Source organism: Neomonachus schauinslandi, chromosome 5, assembly GCF_002201575.2.
Source record: "Neomonachus schauinslandi chromosome 5, ASM220157v2, whole genome shotgun sequence".
In the NCBI taxonomy this organism is placed as follows: Eukaryota; Metazoa; Chordata; class Mammalia; order Carnivora; family Phocidae; genus Neomonachus; species Neomonachus schauinslandi.
The window spans coordinates 138,550,021-138,571,125 of NC_058407.1; the positions used below are offsets into that span (position 1 = coordinate 138,550,021).

The window sequence follows — 21,105 nt, forward strand, 5'->3', positions numbered from 1 at the left end:
GCCAGGCGGGCCCGCCCCCGCCCCTCCGGATCTCCCCCCGCGCCGAGCCCCCCGCGCGCCCGCCCGCCGGCCCCGCCCCCGCCCCGCCCCCGCCGGCGCCCGGCGGACCCCAGACCCGCCTGACTACCGAGCCCAGCGTCCGGCTTGGCAGGGACACGCCCCGAGCGCGCCGCCCCCGCCAACGCGGGCTCCCCTCATCCACGTTCATCCCAGCCGGCGCTCAGGCGAACCCCGGCCCACCCCTCAGCGACCTGCGCGACCCGGAGCAGGTCCCCCGCGTGGAGACAGCGGGCTGGCTGCTCACACTAGCACTCCACTCATTCATCGACTCTAACCCCCGGGCTGGGTGCGGAGCTTCAAGGAATGGACGCAGTTGCTTAGGGGTGGGTGTGGGAGATGTGGGGGGCCACGCGCCACTGCTTATGGCTACCCAGCTTTCTTTTAAGGAGAACAGGTCCCCAAATTAGATTGTGGTCATAGCTGCCCCAAGTGAATATATGAAACATTTTTTTTCATTATATACTTTAAGTGGGTGAATTGAATAGCATGTGAATTATGTATCAAGAACGCTGATTTTAAAAAAGAATCCAAAAAGCTCACAGTCAAGGGGGAGTCACACGCCCCTCCCGTCACCAGCAGGGTGCGTGGGGACGCACAGGGGGTAGGCACTCCAGGAAGCAAGCAGCAGCAGCAGGGTCCTGCCCAGGTGACCCCGGAGGAAGGAGGGTGTGCACTTCAGGAGGGAGAACCTAAGCCCAGAGCACACTGTTTTGTAAATATGTGGCATGAGACATTTTTTAAAATGTTCAACCTGGCTGGTAATTAAAAATTTTCGTAAGAAGCAAATTTAAAATAAGGCAGAGCCCACGGAGTGGGCAAATATTTTCTGAACAGAAACCCGCAACACTGGTGACCTGCAGCAAGACAAGCCCTTGAAGAAGTGTGGCTGGGCAAGGACAAAAACAGTTAAATAATAAAAGGCTTTACGTAACAGTTTACCTGTCCACCTGCTCTGCCCCCGTGCCTTTGAAAAGCCCAGGTCGGGGATGGCTTACTCACACTGTCACCAGCTGGCCTTGGTCTTCCGTTTGCTCATGACAAGGCCCACCCGTGTCTGGGGTGTGAAGTCCGGAACCAGAACACCCCTCGCTGGCAGCTGCCCTGGAGATACTCAGGATTTGTTCCCATGTGGTACACGATGTATCATCAAAAACAGTACTACCCACCCTTGTGTTTTGAAAAGCTGTGTATTTATATAAACACAGAACAATCTGGAAAGGTAAATAACAAAGTTTTCACAGTGGTTAGCTCTAGGTGGTGGGATTTTTAGTGTTTCTGATTCTCTTCCTTTTGCTTATTACAGTATCTAATTTTTCCAGATAAATCACATTGCTTTTGTCACATGAAAATTAATTTTAATTAAAACAAAAATTCTTGGGGCGCCTGGGTAGCTCAGCTGGTTAAGCGTCTGCCTTTGGCTCAGGTCGTAATCCCAGGGTCCTGGGATCGAGCCCAGCATCGGGCTCCCTGCTCCACAGGGAGCCTGCTTCTCCCTCTGCCTCTCCCACTCTCTCTCTTTCTCTACCTCTCATGAATAAATAAAATCTTAAAACAAAACAAACAAACAAAAATTCTTTTCATTAGGTCTGACGTTTTTTTCCCCTGCAGGAACTAGTGAGAGAAAAGTAAGGGTTCAGGTTTAAATGACTTGCTCAAACAAAATAGTTCACAATTAAACAGATAACCACCATGCCAGGTTAGGGAAAGGACGGCTTATTTCTTTGTTCCCGCTGGGATAACAATGCAGCCTGAGATACAATTAGGTCAGTCTTTCCAAACCTTGACCTGTGTTTAAATAATGAACATACTTGTATCGGTTCCACTTCTGTAACAAGCCTAATTTACCCAGGTGGGCCGGACACTGAGAGTACTCCGGCATAGAGACCCTTCCGGAAGCCGTATGCTGGCAGGTAACCAGCAGCCTTCCAACACCTGAATGAAAGAAACCTCCAGGTAACTTTGGCACCACAGACATGCCAAGATAAAACCTTCCACTAGAAGCATAAGTAAATAAAAACCCTCGTTTTGTGCATCTTATATTTAATTCAGAATTAAGCAGTTTCTTACTAAGTAGTACTTGAAAAGCATATCATTTATATACCCAAAAATATTGCCTGCAATTTGTCAAAAAAAACAAAACAAAACTTATCAGTCTTATTCTGCTCAGAAAATTGTCACCTTGCTAAAAATAAAAATTTGTAGAGCTGAGAAAGTTCATTATTTCTGGTATCCTTTGTAAATTCCACAATTTACATTTAGATTTCTTTCCTCAGTTCCTATTCTGGAAAAAGAGAAAAACAAAGGAACTGGAAAGGACTAAAAGTCTCCCCCCCCCCCTTTTTTAATGAAATGCAAAAAAGGGGAAGGGATTGGCTTAATTCCATGTTACTAAATTAAAATGTATTGCCAGTTTGTAAAACTAATATCAATTTCTACGCACTACAGTACATTGCAAATCAAAGTTTAACTTTTCTGCCAGTTATTCTGTCTCAGAAAGCAAATGACCTGCAAACAAGTGTCACCAGAATTGCTTTGGAAACACGATCACGTTGTAGAAAGACACATCAGAAATTCAACAGCACACAATGCCACCGAAAACCTTTTCTGGGGATCTGAAAATGAAATGTCTTTTGGACGTATTCGTTGGGCATCAAGTGTTCGGAAAAGAGCCGGTTCCGACGTGACGACGTTCTGCTCTGCCTTCAACGCGGGTCAGCGTGGCCAGGTGCGCCGAGTCCTTCACTCCGGGGACGCGCATAACCACGGCAGAAACGGCCAAACGCGATGGCAAAAGCGTCAGGGCGGCTGCCTGTACCCTCGCCGTTAGCCTCCGCGAGCAGCCCGCTAAGTTCTCGCCTGGTGGGAAGCCGGAGCTCCAGCCTCCTGCAAACCATCGCCGGGCTCCGCCTCCTCTTCTCCCAACACCTGTTTCAACCACCGGTCCGCGCCGGTCTCCTGCCTAAAGAAGCACCAGACGACCAGAACCGTGAGGGAGAGGCTGAAGGGCAACACCCTCCACCAGGGCCGTTGCTGCTCCTTTCCCAGGGAATGTTGCACCGTCCAGCGAGACGGGTGGGCTCTGCTGGAGGAGAAGTGAATGGGACGGTCAGGGTCGTCCTCTTCCTCGGCCGCGGGCGGGGCCTGAGCCCGGCCACCGAGCGGCGGCTGGTTTCGGGAAGCCCAGCGCACGAACCTAAGCGCCCGGACGGCCCTGGAAGAGAGACAGCTGTGAGCGCGCCCGCCAGTGGCTCCCGCCCTCGGCCCCTCCGAGAAGCCGCACAGCTCACCCGGCGGCCTGCACACACAAGACGCCGCACATCGCGACTAGGACTCCACACTCGGCGCCGGGGCGCGGCCTGTTTGCGTCACTTCCGATGCGCGAAACCGGAAGCCGGACGCCGCTCGAGGCCTCCGTTCACGACTACAGAACGTGGGACCACTCGCGCGACGGAAATGACGCGCACTCTCAGGCGGTCTCTTCCGTCGCAGCCAGCCACCCTCGGCTGACCGCCAGGGCATGCCGGGAAGTGTAGTTCGCTCCCAGCCCGAAGAGGAAGGAGCAGTGAGGAACCTGGGTGCAGGGTCCGGCTGGAGCGAGATCGTTGCCCTGGCCCCCACGCACCTCGCACCCTTCCCGCGGTGCAGGCGCAACCCCGGGACCCGTGCGGCTGTGTGACCGCAGGCCCTCGCCCACGTCCTGGCGGTCAGCGTTGCTCCGTGCAGCTCACCCAGAGCGGCGTCTAGCCCCAGACCGCTTTGCGGGGCGGTGTTTCGGCGCAGTGCTCGGCCTCTGGGCCGCGGTCCGTCAGCCGGCGCCGCAGGGCACGCGCACGGCGCTCCCTGCGCTGCCGGCCTGCTCGCCCGGGGCCCGCGGAACACGTGCTCGCGTGCGCGGGGCCCAGCGCCCTGCCTCCTGGGGCACCTTCCGGCCCGCCTTCCCGAGTCAGGCCGGGGGGTGTCTGTCGGGCTGTCCTGGGGCTCTGTGCTCCGCCCGGTAGGGAAGCTCCTGGAGCTTTTGTCCACAGGACAGACTGGCCTTGGTGTGGCTGATCTTTCCTGTCAGAGGACCACGCAGGGCGTCCAGGCATCATCACAGACGTTGTGGGGATGTGTGTGTGTGTGTGTGTGTGTGTGTAGGGGGGTAACTGGTGACAAAATCAGATCACGAGGCCACCTTGTGAACTGTGATGTGCTGCCTCCCTAATTCAGCATCTTTGCCTTTGGAGCGCCCCTCTCCTGCACCTGCTTCCTGGAGAAACACCAGACCGGTTCTGTGACTCGCCCCCGCCCCCGCCCCGCCAGGGACTCTCCAGACAGTAGGACGAGGGTGGCAGGCTGGAGATGTTCCCAGCGCAACAACATCTGGGAGTCCCCTGACCTTGGGAAGCCAGCCCCTGATGCCCTGGGCTCAGCTCCCAGCCCAGGACTGTGTTCAGAGCTACTGTGTCAACAGAGGCACCTGTGTGTCCGGGTCCTCCTCGCTGCGCCCCACCCCACCTGTTCCACCCTGTCGATGCAAATGTACCAGCGAGAACGCTCGAATATAAAAAGAAAGAGAGTTTTATTCAAACCCGAGTTAGGAGAGCTGCCCGGGAAACAGATATTCACTGGGAAGAAAGAGTTCTGGAGAATGAACTGTTTTTACAGAGTTATATACTTTTTTACGTCTTGTAAAAGCTCAGATTATAGATTAGTGTATAAGCAAGAATTATGAATTTTAACTTCGAGGAATGCAGGAAGCAGGAGTGTGGATGATACCTCAAAAGACAAGAGGGTTTTCCCTTAGGCAACTCATTCACAAAGCAGATGTAACAATGCGTGTGTGGCGTGTGTGGCAGGCCTTAAGTCAGGCTTTGGGTTTAAACAAAGTTTATGTGAAGTCATCCGATACAGAAATCTAAAATGGCTTCCCTTGTATATCAGACTTTTAGAGAGTTTTCCTCTCATCTACCTCAGAACCCCATCCAAAATCACTGCCAAACCAACTCACCTACAGGCAACCCCAGGAGCCCCTGCTGCGGACTGGAGGAGGGGACTCAAATTGTGGGAGAATGAGGCAGAATCATCCTGGTGTGCAGCCTGGAGGGCTTCCTGGAGGAGATGGAAATCAAAGACCTCTGAGTTTAGGGGTGGACCTGCTCAGTGGGGAGTCTGCTCAAGGATTCTCTCCCTCCCTCTCTTTCTGCCCCTCCCCTGCTCGCTCTCTCGGGCACATGCTCTCTCTAGTAAATACATAAATCTTCTAAAAAAAAGCAAATCCATGTGTCCAAATGACCCCCCCTCTGTGCCCAAATCCTGCTGCCACTTGGTCTCCATTGTAGGTGAAAGCACTATGCAAAAAACAAAAAAACATAGGTCCTGTAGAGTCTTTTTATTTTCTTAAAGATTTTATTTACCTGAGAGAGAGTGAAAGAGAGCAGGCATGAGTGGGGGATGGCGGGGGGCAGAGGGAGCCGGAGATCATGAGCTGAGCTGAAGGCAGATGCTTCACCGACTGAGCCAGCCAGGCGCCCCGGTCGCATAGAGTCTGAAGAGGGCAAGACCCCCTGGCCTCTGGGAGCTGGCCTGGTGCTCATAGCTGGGTCTCCTGTTGGACATAAGCAACTTCCCAGGACAAGTGTGTATCAGGCCACTGCGTGACTGCTCATGACGAAACAAGACCCTTCTGTAATCACATCTGAACACACAAAATACAGACAAAGCCCAGAATAGACCCGACACCTCCCCCTGTCCTGGCTGATGGAAAGGACACCGTCCTTTGCCAAGCATGGCCGGAGCCCCCACCTCGTCTGCCCTCCTTCTGGATAAGATGCATTAGGTTGCCGTACGGGGTTGAACTCTGTCCCCCCAAATTCACATTCACCTGGAACCTCAGCACATGACTTTATTTGGAAATAGGGTCTTTGCAGATGTGGGTTGAAGGAGGTCACCCGGGATTGGCGGGTGGGGGGGGGCCTAAATCCAAGGACTGGTGTCCTCCTAAGAGAAGGAGAAAAGACACAGACACATGGGGGAGGCCATGCAGAGAGGCCCCAAGCCAAGAAGCATCGAGGATTGCCAGCAACACCAGAAGAGAGAGAGAGAGAGTCCCGGAACTGACCCTCCCCTGGACCCTTGGGAGGGTGGCTGTGCCAACACCTTCACTTCAGACTGGCCTCCAGACTGAGAGAAGAACTTGCTGTTGTATTAAATCACCCGGTGTGTGTCATGGTGGCCCCAGGACGCGGGTCCAGGATGCCTGGTCGCAGAGCCCCCTGGGTACCAACAGCAAGCAGCCCAGAGCCAAGCCCCTTGCATGACACAGACCCGAACCCACAGCCCTTTCCAACGCCCTCCTCCTGAGGCAGCCACGCCCCCCCTCCCCGACCCCAGCACTCCCCTGGCAGGGCGCTGGGTGACAGGTGCCGGGGGCTGGGCTGCCGGGCGCTGCAGGCTCTGGTCTGGTCCAAGCCCCCCTCCCCCACCCCCTCAGGGCATAAACCAACACCTCGGCCTTCATTATCTCAAAGCACACAGAGAAACCTCTCTGGGGTCTAATGTCTCGCTAATGGGTGGGGAGGACCCAGCCCTTGTGCGCCCAATGGCAGGGCTGGTTCACCTGAGAGCTGACATATTGGGGCTATTGATTTTCCCCAGGAAGATCAATATGGGGTGCATGGGGACAGGCAGGTCCACGCCTTCTGAAGAGCAGAGCCTCTTCCCCAGGGACGGAGGCCTGACCACAGGGGCAGCGAGGGCCGAGAGCTCTGTAAGGCCAGGCATGGCCCACACTGGAGCTGACTGGGGAAAGGTGCTGGGACATGTGCGGGGGCCCAAGCCTGGCAGCCTGAGTGCATCAGTCCCAGCCCCAGTCCAGGGGTCCCAGTGGGCAGCGGGGGGTCTTAGGACACCCATGTCACTTGGCCTGGCCCTGGTCACCCAACACCTGGCTGGACTGTGTGCACAGTGATTCTGAGAAACTGTGTCTCCACCAACCCAGCCTTGCCAGTAACAAAAGCCAGAGTTCAGCCTCCACTCGCTGGACTCCTGTGTTCCTCTTGAACATGGCTCAGACTCAGGAGTGGCATGGATGGGGGTAATTCATGCACACCCCTACTAAGACCTCACACCTGCTTCTTAAATCCCTCTCATGCCTGTCCCCCACCTTTACTCCCTCAGGCTGTGCTTTGTGCGGCCCTATCACTGACTGCTGGGACTAGTGCAGTAGCACCCTCCCTGGTCTCCAGGCTCAGGCTTCCTCTGTCCAGATGCCCACCCCACTCTGCACTGCCCAGGTTCCTCTTCCTAAACCTTTATCTGCTCTGGTGTCTCCTCGAATCTAAAATTCTCTGTCCTAGGCTGGGGTTTCCTCCTTGGTCTCTGGTCAGGCAGAAAAAAGCATTGGGATTATGCCAGCAGAAACAGACAGGGAAGGTCTGGCTATTTGTGGACAGTCTTCCCATGGCTGGCATTAGTGAACATCTCGCTGGGCCACTTGCAGGACCCAAACCCCCACCAAAGCCCCAGCTCCACTGACCAGGGGCCTGAGGCAGAGGCCAGGATAGAGAAGTAGGCCTGTGGGGGGTTGGGGAACAAGCGCCCTTGGGAAGGAGTGGGCCCTGGGTGGGGGTGGTGACCGTGGTAGGTCCTCTCTGTGAGAGCCCCACCCTCACCCTGAGATTTGTTCCAGCCACAGAGGGCAGAGCTGAGTGCCCAGGCTGCCTTGGAGAAAGGGCCAAACTCCATGGCCCAGCCAGGAGGCCCTGCACGCCATCACCTCACCCCACCTTCCAGCCGATGCTTCCAGCTGGGAGTGTCCTGTGGCTGCCGAGCCCAGAGGGAGGGCCTCAGCGCTGATGCATTATCCTGCTGTCCTGGACGTCATAAGTCCAAAGCAGCCCCAAATCAAGGTGCCTGCAGGGCGGCACTCTGGAGGCTCCGGGGAGAATCACTTCCTTGCGTTTTCCAGACGCAGGGACCCTCCATTCCACCTTCAAAGCCAGCAGGGACCCTGCCCCTATGCTCATATCTCCCCTTCTGACCCTAACTGCCCTCCCTCTGGTCAGGACCCCTGTGATGACACTGGGCCCCCAGGACAATCCAGGATCACACCTGTGGGGCCCTTTGCCATGTGACATAACATGTCCACAGTCCCAGGGGATTAGGGTGTGGACGTCTGCAGGGCCACCAACCATGGGGTGTCAGCTCCTTGTGGCATAGGTCTTTGCAGGCCATCCCCTCTGCTGGACACCTGCACTTCACACAGATGGACCGGGTGAGCTCCTGGTCCCATCGGCGCCGAGCAAATGACCTCCTCCATGAAGGCCCTCTTCTGGTCACACAAGAGGGGACATTCTCGCGGGCAGGGCCATGTCTAACCTTCCTCAGAGCCCCCACACTGCCCAGCCCAGGCAGGGCACCGATGAGGGCTGCAGACCGAGCCCAAATGCCCTCCTGGAGCCTTCACCCAGACTGCGCTCCCCTTGAGTCCTCGGGGCCCACCTTGGCAGCTGAGCAAGGAGACACCTGCACCAGCTGACACCCTTCCCAGGTCCTGCGCCCAGCCCTTCCCGGGGAGCAGCAGGGGGCGCTGTGGCCACAGTCCGGGCACCTGCTGGGCCCCTCCCTGGGGACCCGGCCTGTCCCAGAGGGCTGACGCTGACTGTGCTGGGTCAGAGGGGACGGTAGCGGCTGGGGGAGGGCCGCCCCACGGCTGGAGCCTGGACAACAGTGTCATCGAAACCGGAGTCTCGGGGCAGAACTGTGGCCGTGCCTGAAGTCAGTTTCTGGGGACCGAGTTCCAAATGTAGACTGGACTCACGAGACAGATTACTTGTGTCCCAGCCTCGCCCCGGGACATGGGGATGGGGCTGTGATGATCAGGAAACCATGAACCATAGGCTGTAGGGAGGCCTGGCATGCTGCACCACCCTGCGCTCTCCTTGCACGGGCCCTGGCCCAGGCAGACCACCTGCTTGGGAGACGTTGGCAGCTCCAAAGACCCACCCACGGCAAGTCACCAGCCTGGCCCAAGGTGGGTCCCATGCTTCATTTCCCTGTCACTCCCCCAAAGCTGGGCGTCCTGACCATGACTCCTGCATCGGGCCCTCCGAATGCCCAAGAAATGCCTAGCAGCTATCCCCCCATGGTCCCCGCTTGCAGGAAAGGCCTGGGTCTGTGCCCACACCCCAGTGTAATGGGGCATCACTAGGTAGGACAGGTGCTTGCTCCTGCCTGAAGGGAGCAGAGCCTGGAACCAAGACCAACGGTCCAGGGAGGACTGGGAGGGTATCCCTGGAAGGATGAGCCCTCACTGGTGGGAGGGAGATCAGGGACCGGGGGCCTGCCAAGCTGGGAGGGGGCTACCAACCTATCCTCAGAACCTGGCTAGCCCAAAAGCAGGGGTGGCTTTGAGCCACAGCAGACAGGATTCTGGAGTCCTCCCAGCTGGGAGCGAGGCACCTAGCAGAGGCCACGTACGGTGAATGACTGTCCCCCAAAACTCACATCCACCTGAACCCTGGAATGGAGCCTCATGCGGAAATAGGGTTTTTGCAGCTGTAATGAACACGAGGTCAGACTGGAGCCTGGTGGGCCCTAAATCCAATGACGGGTGTCCTTGTAAGAGAGAAACTTGGACCCAGGCTCCCGTGGGACAAAGGCCATGCACGGATGGAGACAGAGGTTACGGTGATACGGCTTGCAGCCAAGGAGCGTCCCCACAGTGGACGCCAGGAGGGAAGCATGGGTTCCCACCTGGATGACACCCGTTTGCTGCTCCTAGCCCCCCAGTTTGGGTGCCTGGCCACCGTGGGCCCAGGACACTCAGGCAGCCCCAGGCAGCAGCCCCTGGGGTCCTGCGGGTGGTGTCGGCTGTAACCCTGCGGGAAGGCTCATGAGGATGCGCCTAGGTGGGCTCCGCGGTGGGGGGTGCAGCGGCACAGGACCAGCTTGGGCCCTGGGGGTGAGGCCCTGTGTCGGGGGCAGCAGGGGCTGAGTTGGGTTTGTTGTAAACACACCTGCAGCTCTGGGGTGGCGGGAGCTGGCTGGAGGGGCTGGGAGTCCTGCAGCCACGCCTGGCAGGGTTGAGACTGGTCACAGCGCCCAGGAGGGCCCGGCGGTTGGAGGCGGCCCCCTGCATGAGAGGCCACCACCCGAGCCCTGGCCGGTGGTCCCCACAGCCTCCTGTCCCTGGCCTGCCCAGCTCCTACCGCCGGCCTGGAACACCGTTTACCCAGAGAACCGCAGAAGCAGGATGTCCTCTAGAGAAGGCTACTCCAGAAGTCAAAATAGCATGAAATTTAATTTTCCGCCTATTTGACAAGGCTTGGTCCGGGTCCCAATCAGTGGCAGAGATAAGGGTCCTCGGCCCCGGGTGTGAGCCAGCTGGGCCTGCGGCAAACACTCCACGGTCCCCAGGCAGGTTGAGGCTCCCCCCGCAAGGCCCTGGTTGCTGGGCGCTAAAGCAAACGGGCTCTATTTGCCCAGTCTGCGATGACAATGCAGTCACCAAATATTTGCCAGCCCGCTGGCCGCAGAGCCCAGCTATAAATGCTTGAGCCCAGGTGGAGGTGGGCCTGCCCCACAGGAGCTGCAGGCCTCAGCAGGTAGGAGCCGGGCTGGATGGCGCGCGGGGACCCGGCCTCCTCCCCCTTCCCCAGAAGGCGGTGGGCCCTCTGGCCAGGTGGGCCAAGCGGACCACCCACCCAGCGGGAGGGCAAGGGGCGGGGCTGGGGAAGGGGGCGCCCACGTCTTTCTCGCAGCCCACTGTTGGGGCCACGGGACCCCTGGCAGGGACGAGGGGCCCCAGCGCGGGGAGCGAGAGCCAGGGGACAACGTAGACGGCAGATGGCAGGCAGGAGGGCGGCCCCGCCCGAGTGAGCCTCCCTGGGGTAGGGGTTCTGACAAGCTGGGAGCCCCCTCTCCCTCTCTCCACACCACCCTCCCTTTCTTCCCTTCCTGCTGGGAGGCAAAAGGGCCCTCCCCGCTGCAAGCTGCGCCCCCCCCCCGCACTCGTCCCCAGGGGCCAGAGCACTCCAATGCTCAGAGTCAGCCCCATTTGGCCTCAGGCCACCCGGTCTCTGTCACCTCCCCAAATCCCACCCTGCCCACCCTGCCCTGAGCCCCAGACCCACACACCTTCCCTGCTTCCTGCTGACCTGCCGACCCCTCCAAACCCCGGGGGGCCAGGGAGCAGATGAAAGCCTGGGGCCTGCACTGCATCTGTGTCGTCAGACAGTGCGGGGGAACCAGCGCCCGGCTCTGGGCCTGCCCCTAAGCCCGTGAGACCCCCGAAGCCACAGGGGCTCTGGGACCTGGACCTAGCGTGCTGGTTGAGACAGCCAGGCCCAGCTCCCAGGGGCCCCTGCCTGCCAGCACCTGGGCAGATGCCCCTCAGCAGGTGGGCCTGTTGATCAAGAACCGTCTCTGCGCCCCCACCCCCAGCACCCACGGCCCTAGTCTCTCTCCACACCTCCCTGGCTCCCAAACGCAGCACCTGCTCCGAGCACAAGTGTGGTTGGGCAGGCCTGGGGCCCTGAGGGCTGACCTGTCCACTCTCCACCTCCCTCCCCAGCCACACCTGCTGCCCCAGAAACGCAGGCCCGAGGAGATGGCCGCGGGCGTGATCCGGCCTCTCTGTGACTTCCTGCCGCCCCTGCCCACCCGCCGGCCCTTCCTGCCCTCAGACCCAGAGCCCCAGGAGACCTCTGAGGACGAGGACGACGAGGAAGACGAGGAGGAGCCGGAGGGGCCAGGCGGCCGCAGCTCAGCCCCCAAGGCCTCGGGTTGGGCCCCAGAAGCAGGGCCCCCGGGTCCCAGCAGCCCCGAGACACCCCTGCAGCTGCTGCGGTTCTCCGAGCTCATCAGTGGTGACATCCAACGGTACTTTGGCCGCAAGGACAGGGGGCAGGACCCCGACGCCTGCGACATCTACGCGGACGACAGTGCAGCCCAGGACGTCCCATGCGCTGACCTGGCACGCCTGGCCCCGGGTGGGCCGCCAGATGGCGACCAGGCTGCGGAGCCCGGGGTCCTCTCTCCCAGGGGTCCCGAGGGGCAGGCCCGTGGGCTGGGGCCCCTGGCCGAGCTCTTCGACTACGGGCTGCGTCAGTACTCAGGGCCTGGGGCCCCAGCCGGCAGGCGGCTCAGGCTGGAGCGAAAGTACGGCCACATCGTCCCCATGACCCAGAGGAAGCTGCCTCTCTCCTTCTGGGAGGAGCCGGCCCCCGGCCCCCTGGGCCTGCTCCGCCCTGGCACGCCTGACTTCAGCGACCTGCTGGCCAGCTGGTCAGCGGAGACTGGCCCTGAGCTGCCCGGGGGAGGGGCCCAGGCCCTGGACGGGGTACAGCTGGCCGAGGCCTAGCCAGTGGGCCAGGGTCCGTGGGGGCGAGCGGGGTGGCAGCTTTGCCTTTCCTTAAGGAGGGAGGCCTGTCACTGTTCTCTCTGTCGGAGCCCCAGGGGCCGTCCAACCAGCCAGCTCAGGGAGGGACTTCCCAGGCCCAGGAGGACAGGCCAGGCTCCTCCTGCGGCCCGGAGCTGCCACCACCGCCAGAGGCCACCTGGGCAGGGAATGGGCAGGAGCTGCTGTCCCAGGCATGCTGCCCCCAGGAGGGGAGGCCCTGGGCTCAGGGGGTCTGCACACTGTGCCCCACTCTGGGCGAGGCCCACTGGCCATCCAGACCAGTCCTGAGATCCCAGGTCGGCAGCCACCTGGCTGGCTGGTGCTAGGGCTGCCCGTCCCCCAGGCCCCATGGTAGGTGGCAAGACCAGCTACTGTGGGATGAGCAGGGTTTTCTTGGAGGCAGGAAGAAGGGGTGCTGCCTGAGTGTGTGAGCAAACACGCTGTTTGCTCCCTAGATTAGGGCAGGAAGAGCTACTTCCTTTGCTGGCCAGGGCGCAGGTGTGAAGGGCATGGGACCCCACGCCGGGCCAGCTGGCCCTCTGGGGGCCTGCAAGGAGTGGGTGGGGCTCCAGGATGCTGCAGTTGAGGGCAGGACGGCCCAGGAAGGTGCCAGGCCTGGGGCAGCTGCGCTCCTGGGAAGGAGCTCGGGACGCTGACAGGTACAGGAACCGGCACATTTATTTCTGGGAAAGGGGCAAGGATGGGAGCTGTCGGGCAGCCTCTTGGCGAAAGGACTTCTCCAGGAATGCGCGTGGCCTCCGCTGGGCCCCCAGGTTCATGAGAGCCGCCTTCCACTGCAGCCACCTGCCCAAGACACGGCTCATGCCCAATGGCCTCGGGGCCTCCCCCAGGACCGCCCCAGACCTGGAGGGGTCTCCAGAAGGTGGCTCCCCACGGCGTACCTCACGGCCTGATACATGCCCCAGCAGTTCACGGGGACCACCTCTCCGGGCCCTGCGTCCTTGATGAAGAACTGCTGCTTCCCCAGGGACATGAGGACCCTCCTGCTGCCCAGCCGCAGAGCCCACGGGCCCTCCTCACTCCGTAGGCGCATGATGCTCTCACGCAGGCTGGCGGTCTCCTCCATGCGCTGTGGACAAGGGCGCCGGGAGGAGGGGCCGCTGCAGGAATGCAGGAATCCAGCCAGAGGGGGACGGGACAGCCCCCGGGATTTATCTCTCTCTGGACAGACCTGGGTCTTATCTACCAGGAAACCCTGCTCGGGCCAGACACTCAGACGGACGGCCGTAGGGAAGCCCACAGAGCTAGGGGCCCTGCAGGGAGGGGTGAGGGGCCGGGAGCCTCCGGGGCGGGGTCAGAGCAGGGGCCGCCTCTCACCAGCTTGGTTTCTGTATTAAACTTGAGGTTCTGGATGGTCTTGTTGTCCTGCATGCTGTTTTCCAATTTCATTATTTGGTTCTGGAACTGAAGGCCGCCCGTTTGTCAGCCCGAACGCGGCCCCCACCCCAGGCCCCCAAGGCAGGATCTGGCCTCTGACACCAGGTCCCGGCCCCTCGCTGGGTGACCTGGTGGACCTGGCCAGCGCTCAGGCTGGCTCCTTTCACCGTGATGACACCCCCAGCATGTGGGGGGCTCCAGACAGGTGCCCCCCACGTCACACTGGCTCTGTGAGCCACTTGACCTCCGGGTGTCTGGGATCCGGGGCCTCCCCGGGGGCCCCTCTGCTGAGCGTGACGGGCACAGAGGCCCCAGGGGTACCGTGGCCAGCTTGCCCTGGATCTCGGCGATCTTCCGCCCGGGGTTGCCCTCCCTGAGCAGCTGCATGGACGACAGCAGAGCGGCGAGTTCCTGCCGCACAGCCCCGACCTCGAACTCTCTGTTGGAATAGGAGGCTGTGGGGGGGGCAGGGGCGGGGACAGGGCAGGTGCGGAAGGAGGGCAGGGTGTGCAGGGGGTGGGTGCTCAGCTTTGCCACCCCTCCAGTGGGACCTGGCAGGTCCCCAGCAGGTGACAGACGGCGAAGCTCAAGGACCTGTGTGGGCTGCACCTGGGGGGAGCCGAGCCCAGAGCCGGGGAGGAGCCAGGGTTGCGGGAGGGGAAGCCTCGTGGATGCACCTCCAGCTGCTGCAGTCCTGGGGCCTCACCTGGCTCTGCCCTCAGCTGAGATCTTGAGGTCTGAGTCGCTCTTGTGCAAGATGCACTTGTCGGAGACGGCCTCTATCTGCAACAGACGCAGGGTGGACGGGCAGCCCAGGGGCCCAGCGGGGCTGGGGTGCCACACCCCTGGCCCTCACCCACCTGCCGGGCCAGGCTGTCCACTCGCTCCCGCACCCCCCTCAGGCGCGCCTCGGCCTCCTTCTGACACTGGGCCAGGCCCTCCAGCGATTCCTGCTCCGAGCCTTCCCACTTTCTCCGTGCCTGGAACACAGACGCCAGTGAGGGCCGGAGCTGGGGGACGGAGGGGGATGGACAGAGGGACGGGGCCCCCTAGAGCCAGAGTTGGAGCCAAGAGGGTCAACCCCGCAGCTGAGAGCTCCCTGCAGTCTGCACAGGGGGGACAGATGGCTCTCCGGGGACCTGGGTACTCCAGGCTGAACAGAACCACATCCATAGGAAGGCCTGGCTCAGTCCCCTGCCCACCAGGAGTCGACAGGGACGGGGACGGACAGCCGCCCACAGCTGCAGGAGAGGGTGACCACCCTATGAATCCACAGAGGCCGGCGGCCAGTCAGTGGTCACCAGGGGCTGCAGGGTGGGGAGGGACAGCTAGCCGCACGGGGCTTCGTCTGTGGCGACGGAGAAGATGTCCCAGTGACATGACCGCAGCTCAGCCCCGAGGATGCGAGGAGCTGCCGAGCCCCAGGCTTCGCAAGGGTGGACCGCACGGCGTAGGAACTGTGTGTCAGTGACACCATGCAAAAAAGAGGAATGAGCCCCTGTGCAAGGGCTTGCTGGCCCTGCTGCGGAAGCCACCGCGTGCTGGGGGCCATGGCAGGCCTCGGGGCCGCAGCTCCCCCAGGACCGCGCTCACCTCACTCAGCCGCAGACTCAGTGTCTGCTCCTGCAGATCCAGTCTCCAGCTCAGGGCCACGAAGTGGTCACTCAGGTCCTTCACCTGCTTCCCCAGCTCGGCCAGCGACACCTCCAGTGCCTGGCTCTTCTCTCGGAGCTGTGGGAGGGGGGCTTTAACATGGCTGCCTGGGGAGGCAGGGGTCCCCTGGGGACACTGACCACCCCTCTGCTGCCCTCACCAGCTCTAGCGTGCTGTGGACCTCCTGCTGGGCCAGCTGGCCAGCCTCCAGGCTCTCCTGCAGGAAGGCGGCCAGCTCCCCGGCCCGGCTCTCCTCCAGGTGCCCCTTGCTGTCCCTGGGGGTTGGTGCCAACACAGGCTGTCCCTCGGCCCAGGCTGCCCCCTCTCAGGGCTGGCCCTGGAGGAGCCTGGCTGCTGGCTCCAGAACCACGTGGGAGACCCCGGGGAGCAGGGGATAGAGAATGATCACAGGGCCCCCTGGACGAGGCTGCGTCCACTGGAGGGTGCAGAGTCCTCCGCGGGGGGACCAGGAGCCCCCGTCCGAGGGCACTGGGCGCCGGGGAGAAAGGCAGATTGGACACCCACCAGGCCTTCTGCTCAGCCAGGAGGATCCGGTTCAGCGACACCTGGTTCTGCCGCACGAACTTGGTCAGCTGGATCACGGCCTGGTCCAGGCCCCGGCACTGCTCCAGGAGGCGGCATTCTTCCTGCTGCGGGAGAGGTGGCCCTGAGCCCCTGCCCCGGCCGCCCTCCCACCCCCGGCCCTGGGCTGCCCACCTCGTGCTGCCCCTGCAGGGCCTGCACGCGCTCCTCGGCCCGCTCCTGCAGCCTCTGCCACCGGCTCTCCAGCTCACCCCGCAGGCTGCTCTCCGCCTTCAGCCGCGTGCTCTCAGACGCCTTCATTCTCTGTGGGGAGACCGGCCCGCCTGCCGTGAGCGGGGGCGCGGGGGCACGGCCCAGCCTCAGGCCCATGGGCCCCCACCTTCTCCAGGGCCAGGAAGCTCTTCTGCAGGAAGCCACACAGTTTGGCCTCCCTCTTGAGGAAGCGGAGGCTCATCTCCTCACAGAGCTTGGTCACCTGGGCCTGTGGGAGTCAGTGTGGTTGCCGTGCAATCCGACCGTCCTCCTCGCCTCGTCCATCCCCTGCCCCCTGCCTGCTGGCCCCCGGGCGAGCTCGGGCTGGTCTGTTTTCTTGCCCAACCGTGTCCGTCACTGAGGACTCTGGGCCCTGTGTCCCCTGCTGTCCCCGAGCCTCGCAGAGCGGGGCCCACCACACCCTCCTTAGGAAGGAAGGCAGGGCCCACATGTTCCCCCGGAGGGCCAGGCATGAGGGCTGTGAAGGGCCTACAGGCCGAGCTCGTGTGGATCCAGACCACACTTGGTGCCCACGGTGACCACAGACGCCACCCAGGGTAGGGGGCAGAGCCGCCGCCGAATCGCATCCTGAGTTGGGAGCCTCCGTCAGGGAAGCTGAGGGAATATGAGTGCACACACACTTCGCCCTCGCCCTCCAGGCCCAGGATGGGGCACCTTCCCCTCCCCCTCCTCCCCGCCGGCTCCCTTCCTGGGCATCAAGGGTCTGAGTGTGCCCGAGACAAGACGTCAAGGCCCAGGGCCCCAGCTCCCATGGCCACAGGACAGGTGCGTCCTGAGCCCCTGCCAGCACCCACACCACGTGCAGGGTGGTCAGCAGTTCGTTTCTGTAAGGAGCCCCAGGACGCGGGGTCCTCAGCTCCATGGTTCCAGTGCAAACCCAGGAATGGGCTGGAGTAAATGAGCGGGTATGGCCACGTGCCCATCAGACTTGACGAAAACAGGTGGTGGTCACAGTGTGCCGACCCCAGCCTAGAAGGCAGGTGGGGGGAGGCGGTGCCCTGCGCATGCCTGGCGCAGCAGGAATCCCTGGGCCTGGTGCCTTCCAGCTCCTGGCCGCAGCGGTGGGCAGTATCTCGATTGGGCCAAGACACGAACTTCCCAAAGGGCAGCAGCAAGGGGAAGGCCACCGAAGCTGGGCAGCCGAGCTATGTGGGCAGCAGCTGGGGAGCACTGGGCCGGCGCCCCCACCTGCTGCACGGGTGACGCGGTCCCCGGGCTCTGTTTGCAGAGCTGAAGAGGCTGGGTCTCGGGCAGGAGGGGAACCTGCACCAGCCAGGGGTGGGGCTACCCCAGGAATGGCTGAGGAAGGGGCTTCAGGCCTACGATGCTCTATTTCCGGATCTGGGTGCTGATCCCACGACGGCAAGAAGGACCCCGTGGCGGAGATGCTGCCAGGGAGGGACCTTCTGTGATGAAACATGAGCTCCATCTTGGCGCTACTCAAACTGTCATCCACGGGCCGCACGTGGCCGCGGGGCCCCTGAAGCGTGGCTCATGCGACCGAGGGACCGAAAACGTTAGCTTTCTACAGACAGAGCCACATGCGGCTGGTGGCCACGGACCGGACCGCGCAGGACCTCGGGGTCACCCCCCGGGCCCGACCATGTTGCCAGGAAGGATGGCTCACCTGGCTGCCCGGGCCCAGCCTCCCTCCCGGTACCTGCATCTTGGCCACCTCACGGTCCACCCTCTGGCTCACGTCCTCCTGGCTCTTCTGCAGGGCACTGCAGGCCGCTTCCCGGAACTGTCCCTCCTGCTCCAGCTTCCCGGCCAGCTCAGCCAGCCTAGGGCACCAGCCGCCGGTCACAGCAATCCAGCTGGCCGGCCTAGCTGGGGAGCCACCGGGAAGTTGGCAGGGCTCTGAGACATGGAGAATGCTTCCCGGGCCCAGGCCTGCTACTGGGGGGCCCAGGCTGACCTCCAGGCCGGTGAGGCAGGGGGTGGATAACCCCACCTGGGCAAACACAGACAAGGGCAAGACACTGACTTCTGTGTCCCCAGATGGGGAGCCGGGAGCGGCCTGGGCCAGGGCCACTGGGTGGGGGAGGGGGCAGGGACTCCGGGCTCAAGCCTCTTTTCTCAGTGACCACACGTGGTGGGTCCAGAGCCAGCCCCCCAGGAGGGAGGCGGGCGGTGTCCACCTGAGATCGGCCGCCTGCTCAGTGTCCTTCCGCTCAGAGTCCTGGAGCGCCTGCTTCCTCCGGATCTGGGTCAGGGCCTCCCGGACCTCCACCAGCCTGACACATAAGACCTGCTTCTGCCTGGGGCCTGCCCGGCTGGCCCTCCTGCCTGCCTTTGGGGGTCAAGGTCCTGGCCCAGGGGCCCTATCAGCAGGCCTCCTGCCATGTTCATACAAACCCAGGCCTTTCGAGTTGGGCTGTGGAGGTGTGCTGCTTACCTAAGCAAGACAAGGAGCAGGGTGTAGGCTGATGCCCTGGGGTCCCGCCCCAGCTGCTGCTTTCCCACAGCCCCTGACCCTGCCACTAAGGCCTGCACCACTGGTGGGGTGTGGGGGGGTACCTCTTGTCCAGGGCCTGCATCTGGTTCTGGCTCTGGGGGCTGGGGAACTGCAAGGAGGAAGGGGAGGCTGAGCCTCGTAGCCCGGCTGGCACAAACAGGGGCCCGAGCTGAGCACAGGGTCCCGGGAGCAGGGGAGCCTCGCCTCTGAGGGGGGATGGTGGCGGCTCACCTCGAGGGCCTCCTTCTCTGGGGCCCGAGCCGCCTGCCGCAGGTCCTGCTGCAGCCTCTTGAGCTCTGCGTCTTGCAGCTGCATGCAGGTGCGCAGCTGGAGCATCTCCCGAAGCAGGCTCAGCATGGCTCGCTCACAGCAGTCCTTGTGCCCCCGCAGAGACGCCACCTCGGCCTGCAGGTCGGCCACCCTGGCCAGGGTGAGGAGCAGGCTGTCGAGCCATGCGTGCCAGGGGTGGGTGGCATGGCTCTCCCGCCCCAGCTCTGCCCAGGCTCACCACTGCTCCAGCTGCGTCCAGTGCTTGGAGGAGTCCCGCTCCGGGATGGAGGTGGTGGACGCCAGGTGGCTGGACTCATACCTCTCGGAGATCTCCTCCAGACTCAAGAGCTCGGGACTGGCCAGTCCTTCCTCGAGTGGGAGCCCCAGGTCCCCCAGGGTGATGGTGCTCGTCTGGGTCGGGGGTGAAGCCCCCGACGAGGGGTTGCTAGCAGCCAGCTCTGCAAGAAGGTGGCTTCTGGGCTGATGAAGGGTGCTGGCTCCAGGTGGGGCTCAGGGTAACAGGGACCCAAATCACTGCAGCAATTGGCTAAGCGCATCCACTGAGCTCACCTTGGCCCATCCTGCTGAGTCACACAGCCTGACCCCAGGAGGGCTCAGCACTTGCTGCCCCACAACAGGCAGCTCGCGCTCAGAGAGGCCCAGGCTCCTGCCTGAGGACATACAGCACCAGGAAGCAGAAACAGGACTGTGCCCTGCCTGCCCAGCTCCAGAGGCAGCCCTGGGGCAGTAAGGCCCCTTGAGAGGTCAGGAAGCAGAGCTGCCCCGGGTGGCCCACACCACACCCCCGCGCAGGCCCTTCCCTGGACCGTCCTTCTGGCTCAGCCCCTATTGGCACCAGGTTCACCTGGTATGGCTTCAACCACTGCCCAGAGGCCCTGGGCCTCACACCCAGGGCTGCCCAGAGCTGGACACCTGGGTGGCTGGAGGGAGGCAGGGAAGGCGGGGCTGGAAGGCTCTGGGGCCTTGGGGAGCACGTGGGGTGTGAAGAGGGAGCGCCTGCCCTCACATCTCTCCTTCCAAGACAACAGCAGGGCAGGCACGCAGCTGGGGCTCTTCTGGAACCATCTTTCTCTCACCAGAACCTGGTGACTTCGTGGCCCAACTGCCAGTGGAACCTGGGTCCTCGACTCTGCCACCCCCGCAAGGCCCCCCAACTGCCCATTTCTGGAAAGATCTGAGGGGGCGCTGTTGAGCCGGCCGGTGTGGGTGGTGGCGGCTGGCCTGCACGGGAGGGTCAGGAGAGCTGGGCCAACTGGTGGGATGGCACGCAGCCAGGGCGCCCCTGGGAGCTGGGACAGGGTGCAGGCTGCAGGCGTGGGCTGTGTGGTGCCTCCAGGCTCCTCGCGGCCACGATAAGAAAGCAAAGAGGCGCGAGTTTCCAGTGTTTTATTTAACCCAATGTGGGGGCCAAGTGGCTGGTTCAAGGTGTCATCACATGAACCGCGACGTTCCCGCTTTCCCACTCCAGGTCTTCGAAGTCCGGCCCGATGCTCCCCGGTTTGTGTCAGGCCAGCGTGGACCCGTGCTCCCTGCGCCCCATCACCCAGACCTGCCCGAGGGCTGACCAGGGCTTCCCCAGGACAAGGCGACGGCTCTAAAGTCAACCCCAGTCTGGGGGCCTTTCCACACCCCTCGCGGCCCAGAGTGGCGTCCAGACCGAGGGCCCCTGGGCATCCAGGGCCAGCGCCGGCATATCCCACAGATGTCCGTGGGCCACCACTGCCTCCTCACAAGGGTTCTGGGCCTCTTGCCTCCATCTCCTCCCGGTGGGGGGGTGGTCAAGGCGGCCCCGTCCCGATGACCCCGCTCAGTGGCCCCGCAAACCCCCGACTGCTGGACCATGGCCTATGCTGGGCAGGAACCAGGGAGCCGGCGCTGGCCATCAGGGTACGATTCCTTTATTTCTCCCTTCCAGAGCCTCCCCAAGCTCATCCCCCTGCGTCACCCACAGGGCTCCCGCCAGGAAGGGACTGGCTTTTCGAGGCCCTGCTCCCTGGAAAGGGGCCCAAACCCAGCTGAGCTCCCCCCCACACCGCCAGGCTGCCAC

At 62.3% G+C, this 21,105-nt stretch overlaps 3 protein-coding genes across 3 annotated transcripts; 1 reads left to right on the forward strand and 2 right to left on the reverse strand.

Moving 5' to 3' along the window:
• Window positions 1-1,560: 1,560 nt before the first annotated feature.
• Window positions 1,561-3,407, reverse strand: C5H16orf91 (chromosome 5 C16orf91 homolog). The gene is made up of 2 exons (XM_021698378.2): window positions 3,348-3,407; window positions 1,561-3,271 (listed from the first exon to the last, which is right to left on the reverse strand). The coding sequence occupies exons 1-2, from the start codon at window positions 3,377-3,379 to the stop codon at window positions 2,905-2,907; spliced, it is 399 nt and encodes a 132-aa protein (XP_021554053.1). The 5' UTR covers window positions 3,380-3,407; the 3' UTR covers window positions 1,561-2,904.
• Window positions 3,408-11,650: 8,243 nt separating this feature from the next.
• PERCC1 (proline and glutamate rich with coiled coil 1) lies at window positions 11,651-12,403 on the forward strand. Its single transcript, XM_044915252.1, has one exon. The coding sequence runs from the start codon at window positions 11,651-11,653 to the stop codon at window positions 12,401-12,403; it is 753 nt and encodes a 250-aa protein (XP_044771187.1).
• A 707-nt stretch (window positions 12,404-13,110) lies between these two features.
• On the reverse strand, window positions 13,111-20,900 carry CCDC154 (coiled-coil domain containing 154). Its single transcript, XM_021697991.1, has 18 exons — window positions 20,810-20,900; window positions 19,608-19,708; window positions 19,276-19,517; window positions 18,999-19,188; window positions 18,830-18,876; window positions 18,451-18,546; window positions 17,970-18,093; window positions 16,416-16,517; window positions 16,211-16,339; window positions 16,019-16,140; window positions 15,654-15,768; window positions 15,434-15,571; window positions 14,701-14,820; window positions 14,547-14,623; window positions 14,162-14,279; window positions 13,781-13,867; window positions 13,345-13,532; window positions 13,111-13,246 (listed from the first exon to the last, which is right to left on the reverse strand). The coding sequence occupies exons 1-18, from the start codon at window positions 20,898-20,900 to the stop codon at window positions 13,120-13,122; spliced, it is 2,214 nt and encodes a 737-aa protein (XP_021553666.1). The 3' UTR covers window positions 13,111-13,119.
• Window positions 20,901-21,105: the final 205 nt, after the last annotated feature.

Excerpts from the sequence above, each read along its gene's own strand:
- CCDC154 (XM_021697991.1), bottom strand. The coding sequence starts at position 20,900 with ATGGTCCAGCAGTCGGGGGTTTGCGGGGCCACTGAGCGGGGTCATCGG. Across the intron at positions 16,518-17,969 it reads GTGAGGTGGCCAAGATGCAG|GCCCAGGTGACCAAGCTCTG; the intron begins GTACCGGGAGGG and ends TGACTCCCACAG. Across the intron at positions 13,868-14,161 it reads TCCAGGGCAAGCTGGCCACG|TTCCAGAACCAAATAATGAA; the intron begins GTACCCCTGGGG and ends GGCGGCCTTCAG.
- PERCC1 (XM_044915252.1), top strand. The coding sequence starts at position 11,651 with ATGGCCGCGGGCGTGATCCGGCCTCTCTGTGACTTCCTGCCGCCCCTG.
- C5H16orf91 (XM_021698378.2), bottom strand. The coding sequence starts at position 3,379 with ATGTGCGGCGTCTTGTGTGTGCAGGCCGCCGG. Across the intron at positions 3,272-3,347 it reads TTGTGTGTGCAGGCCGCCGG|GGCCGTCCGGGCGCTTAGGT; the intron begins GTGAGCTGTGCG and ends TCTCTCTTCCAG.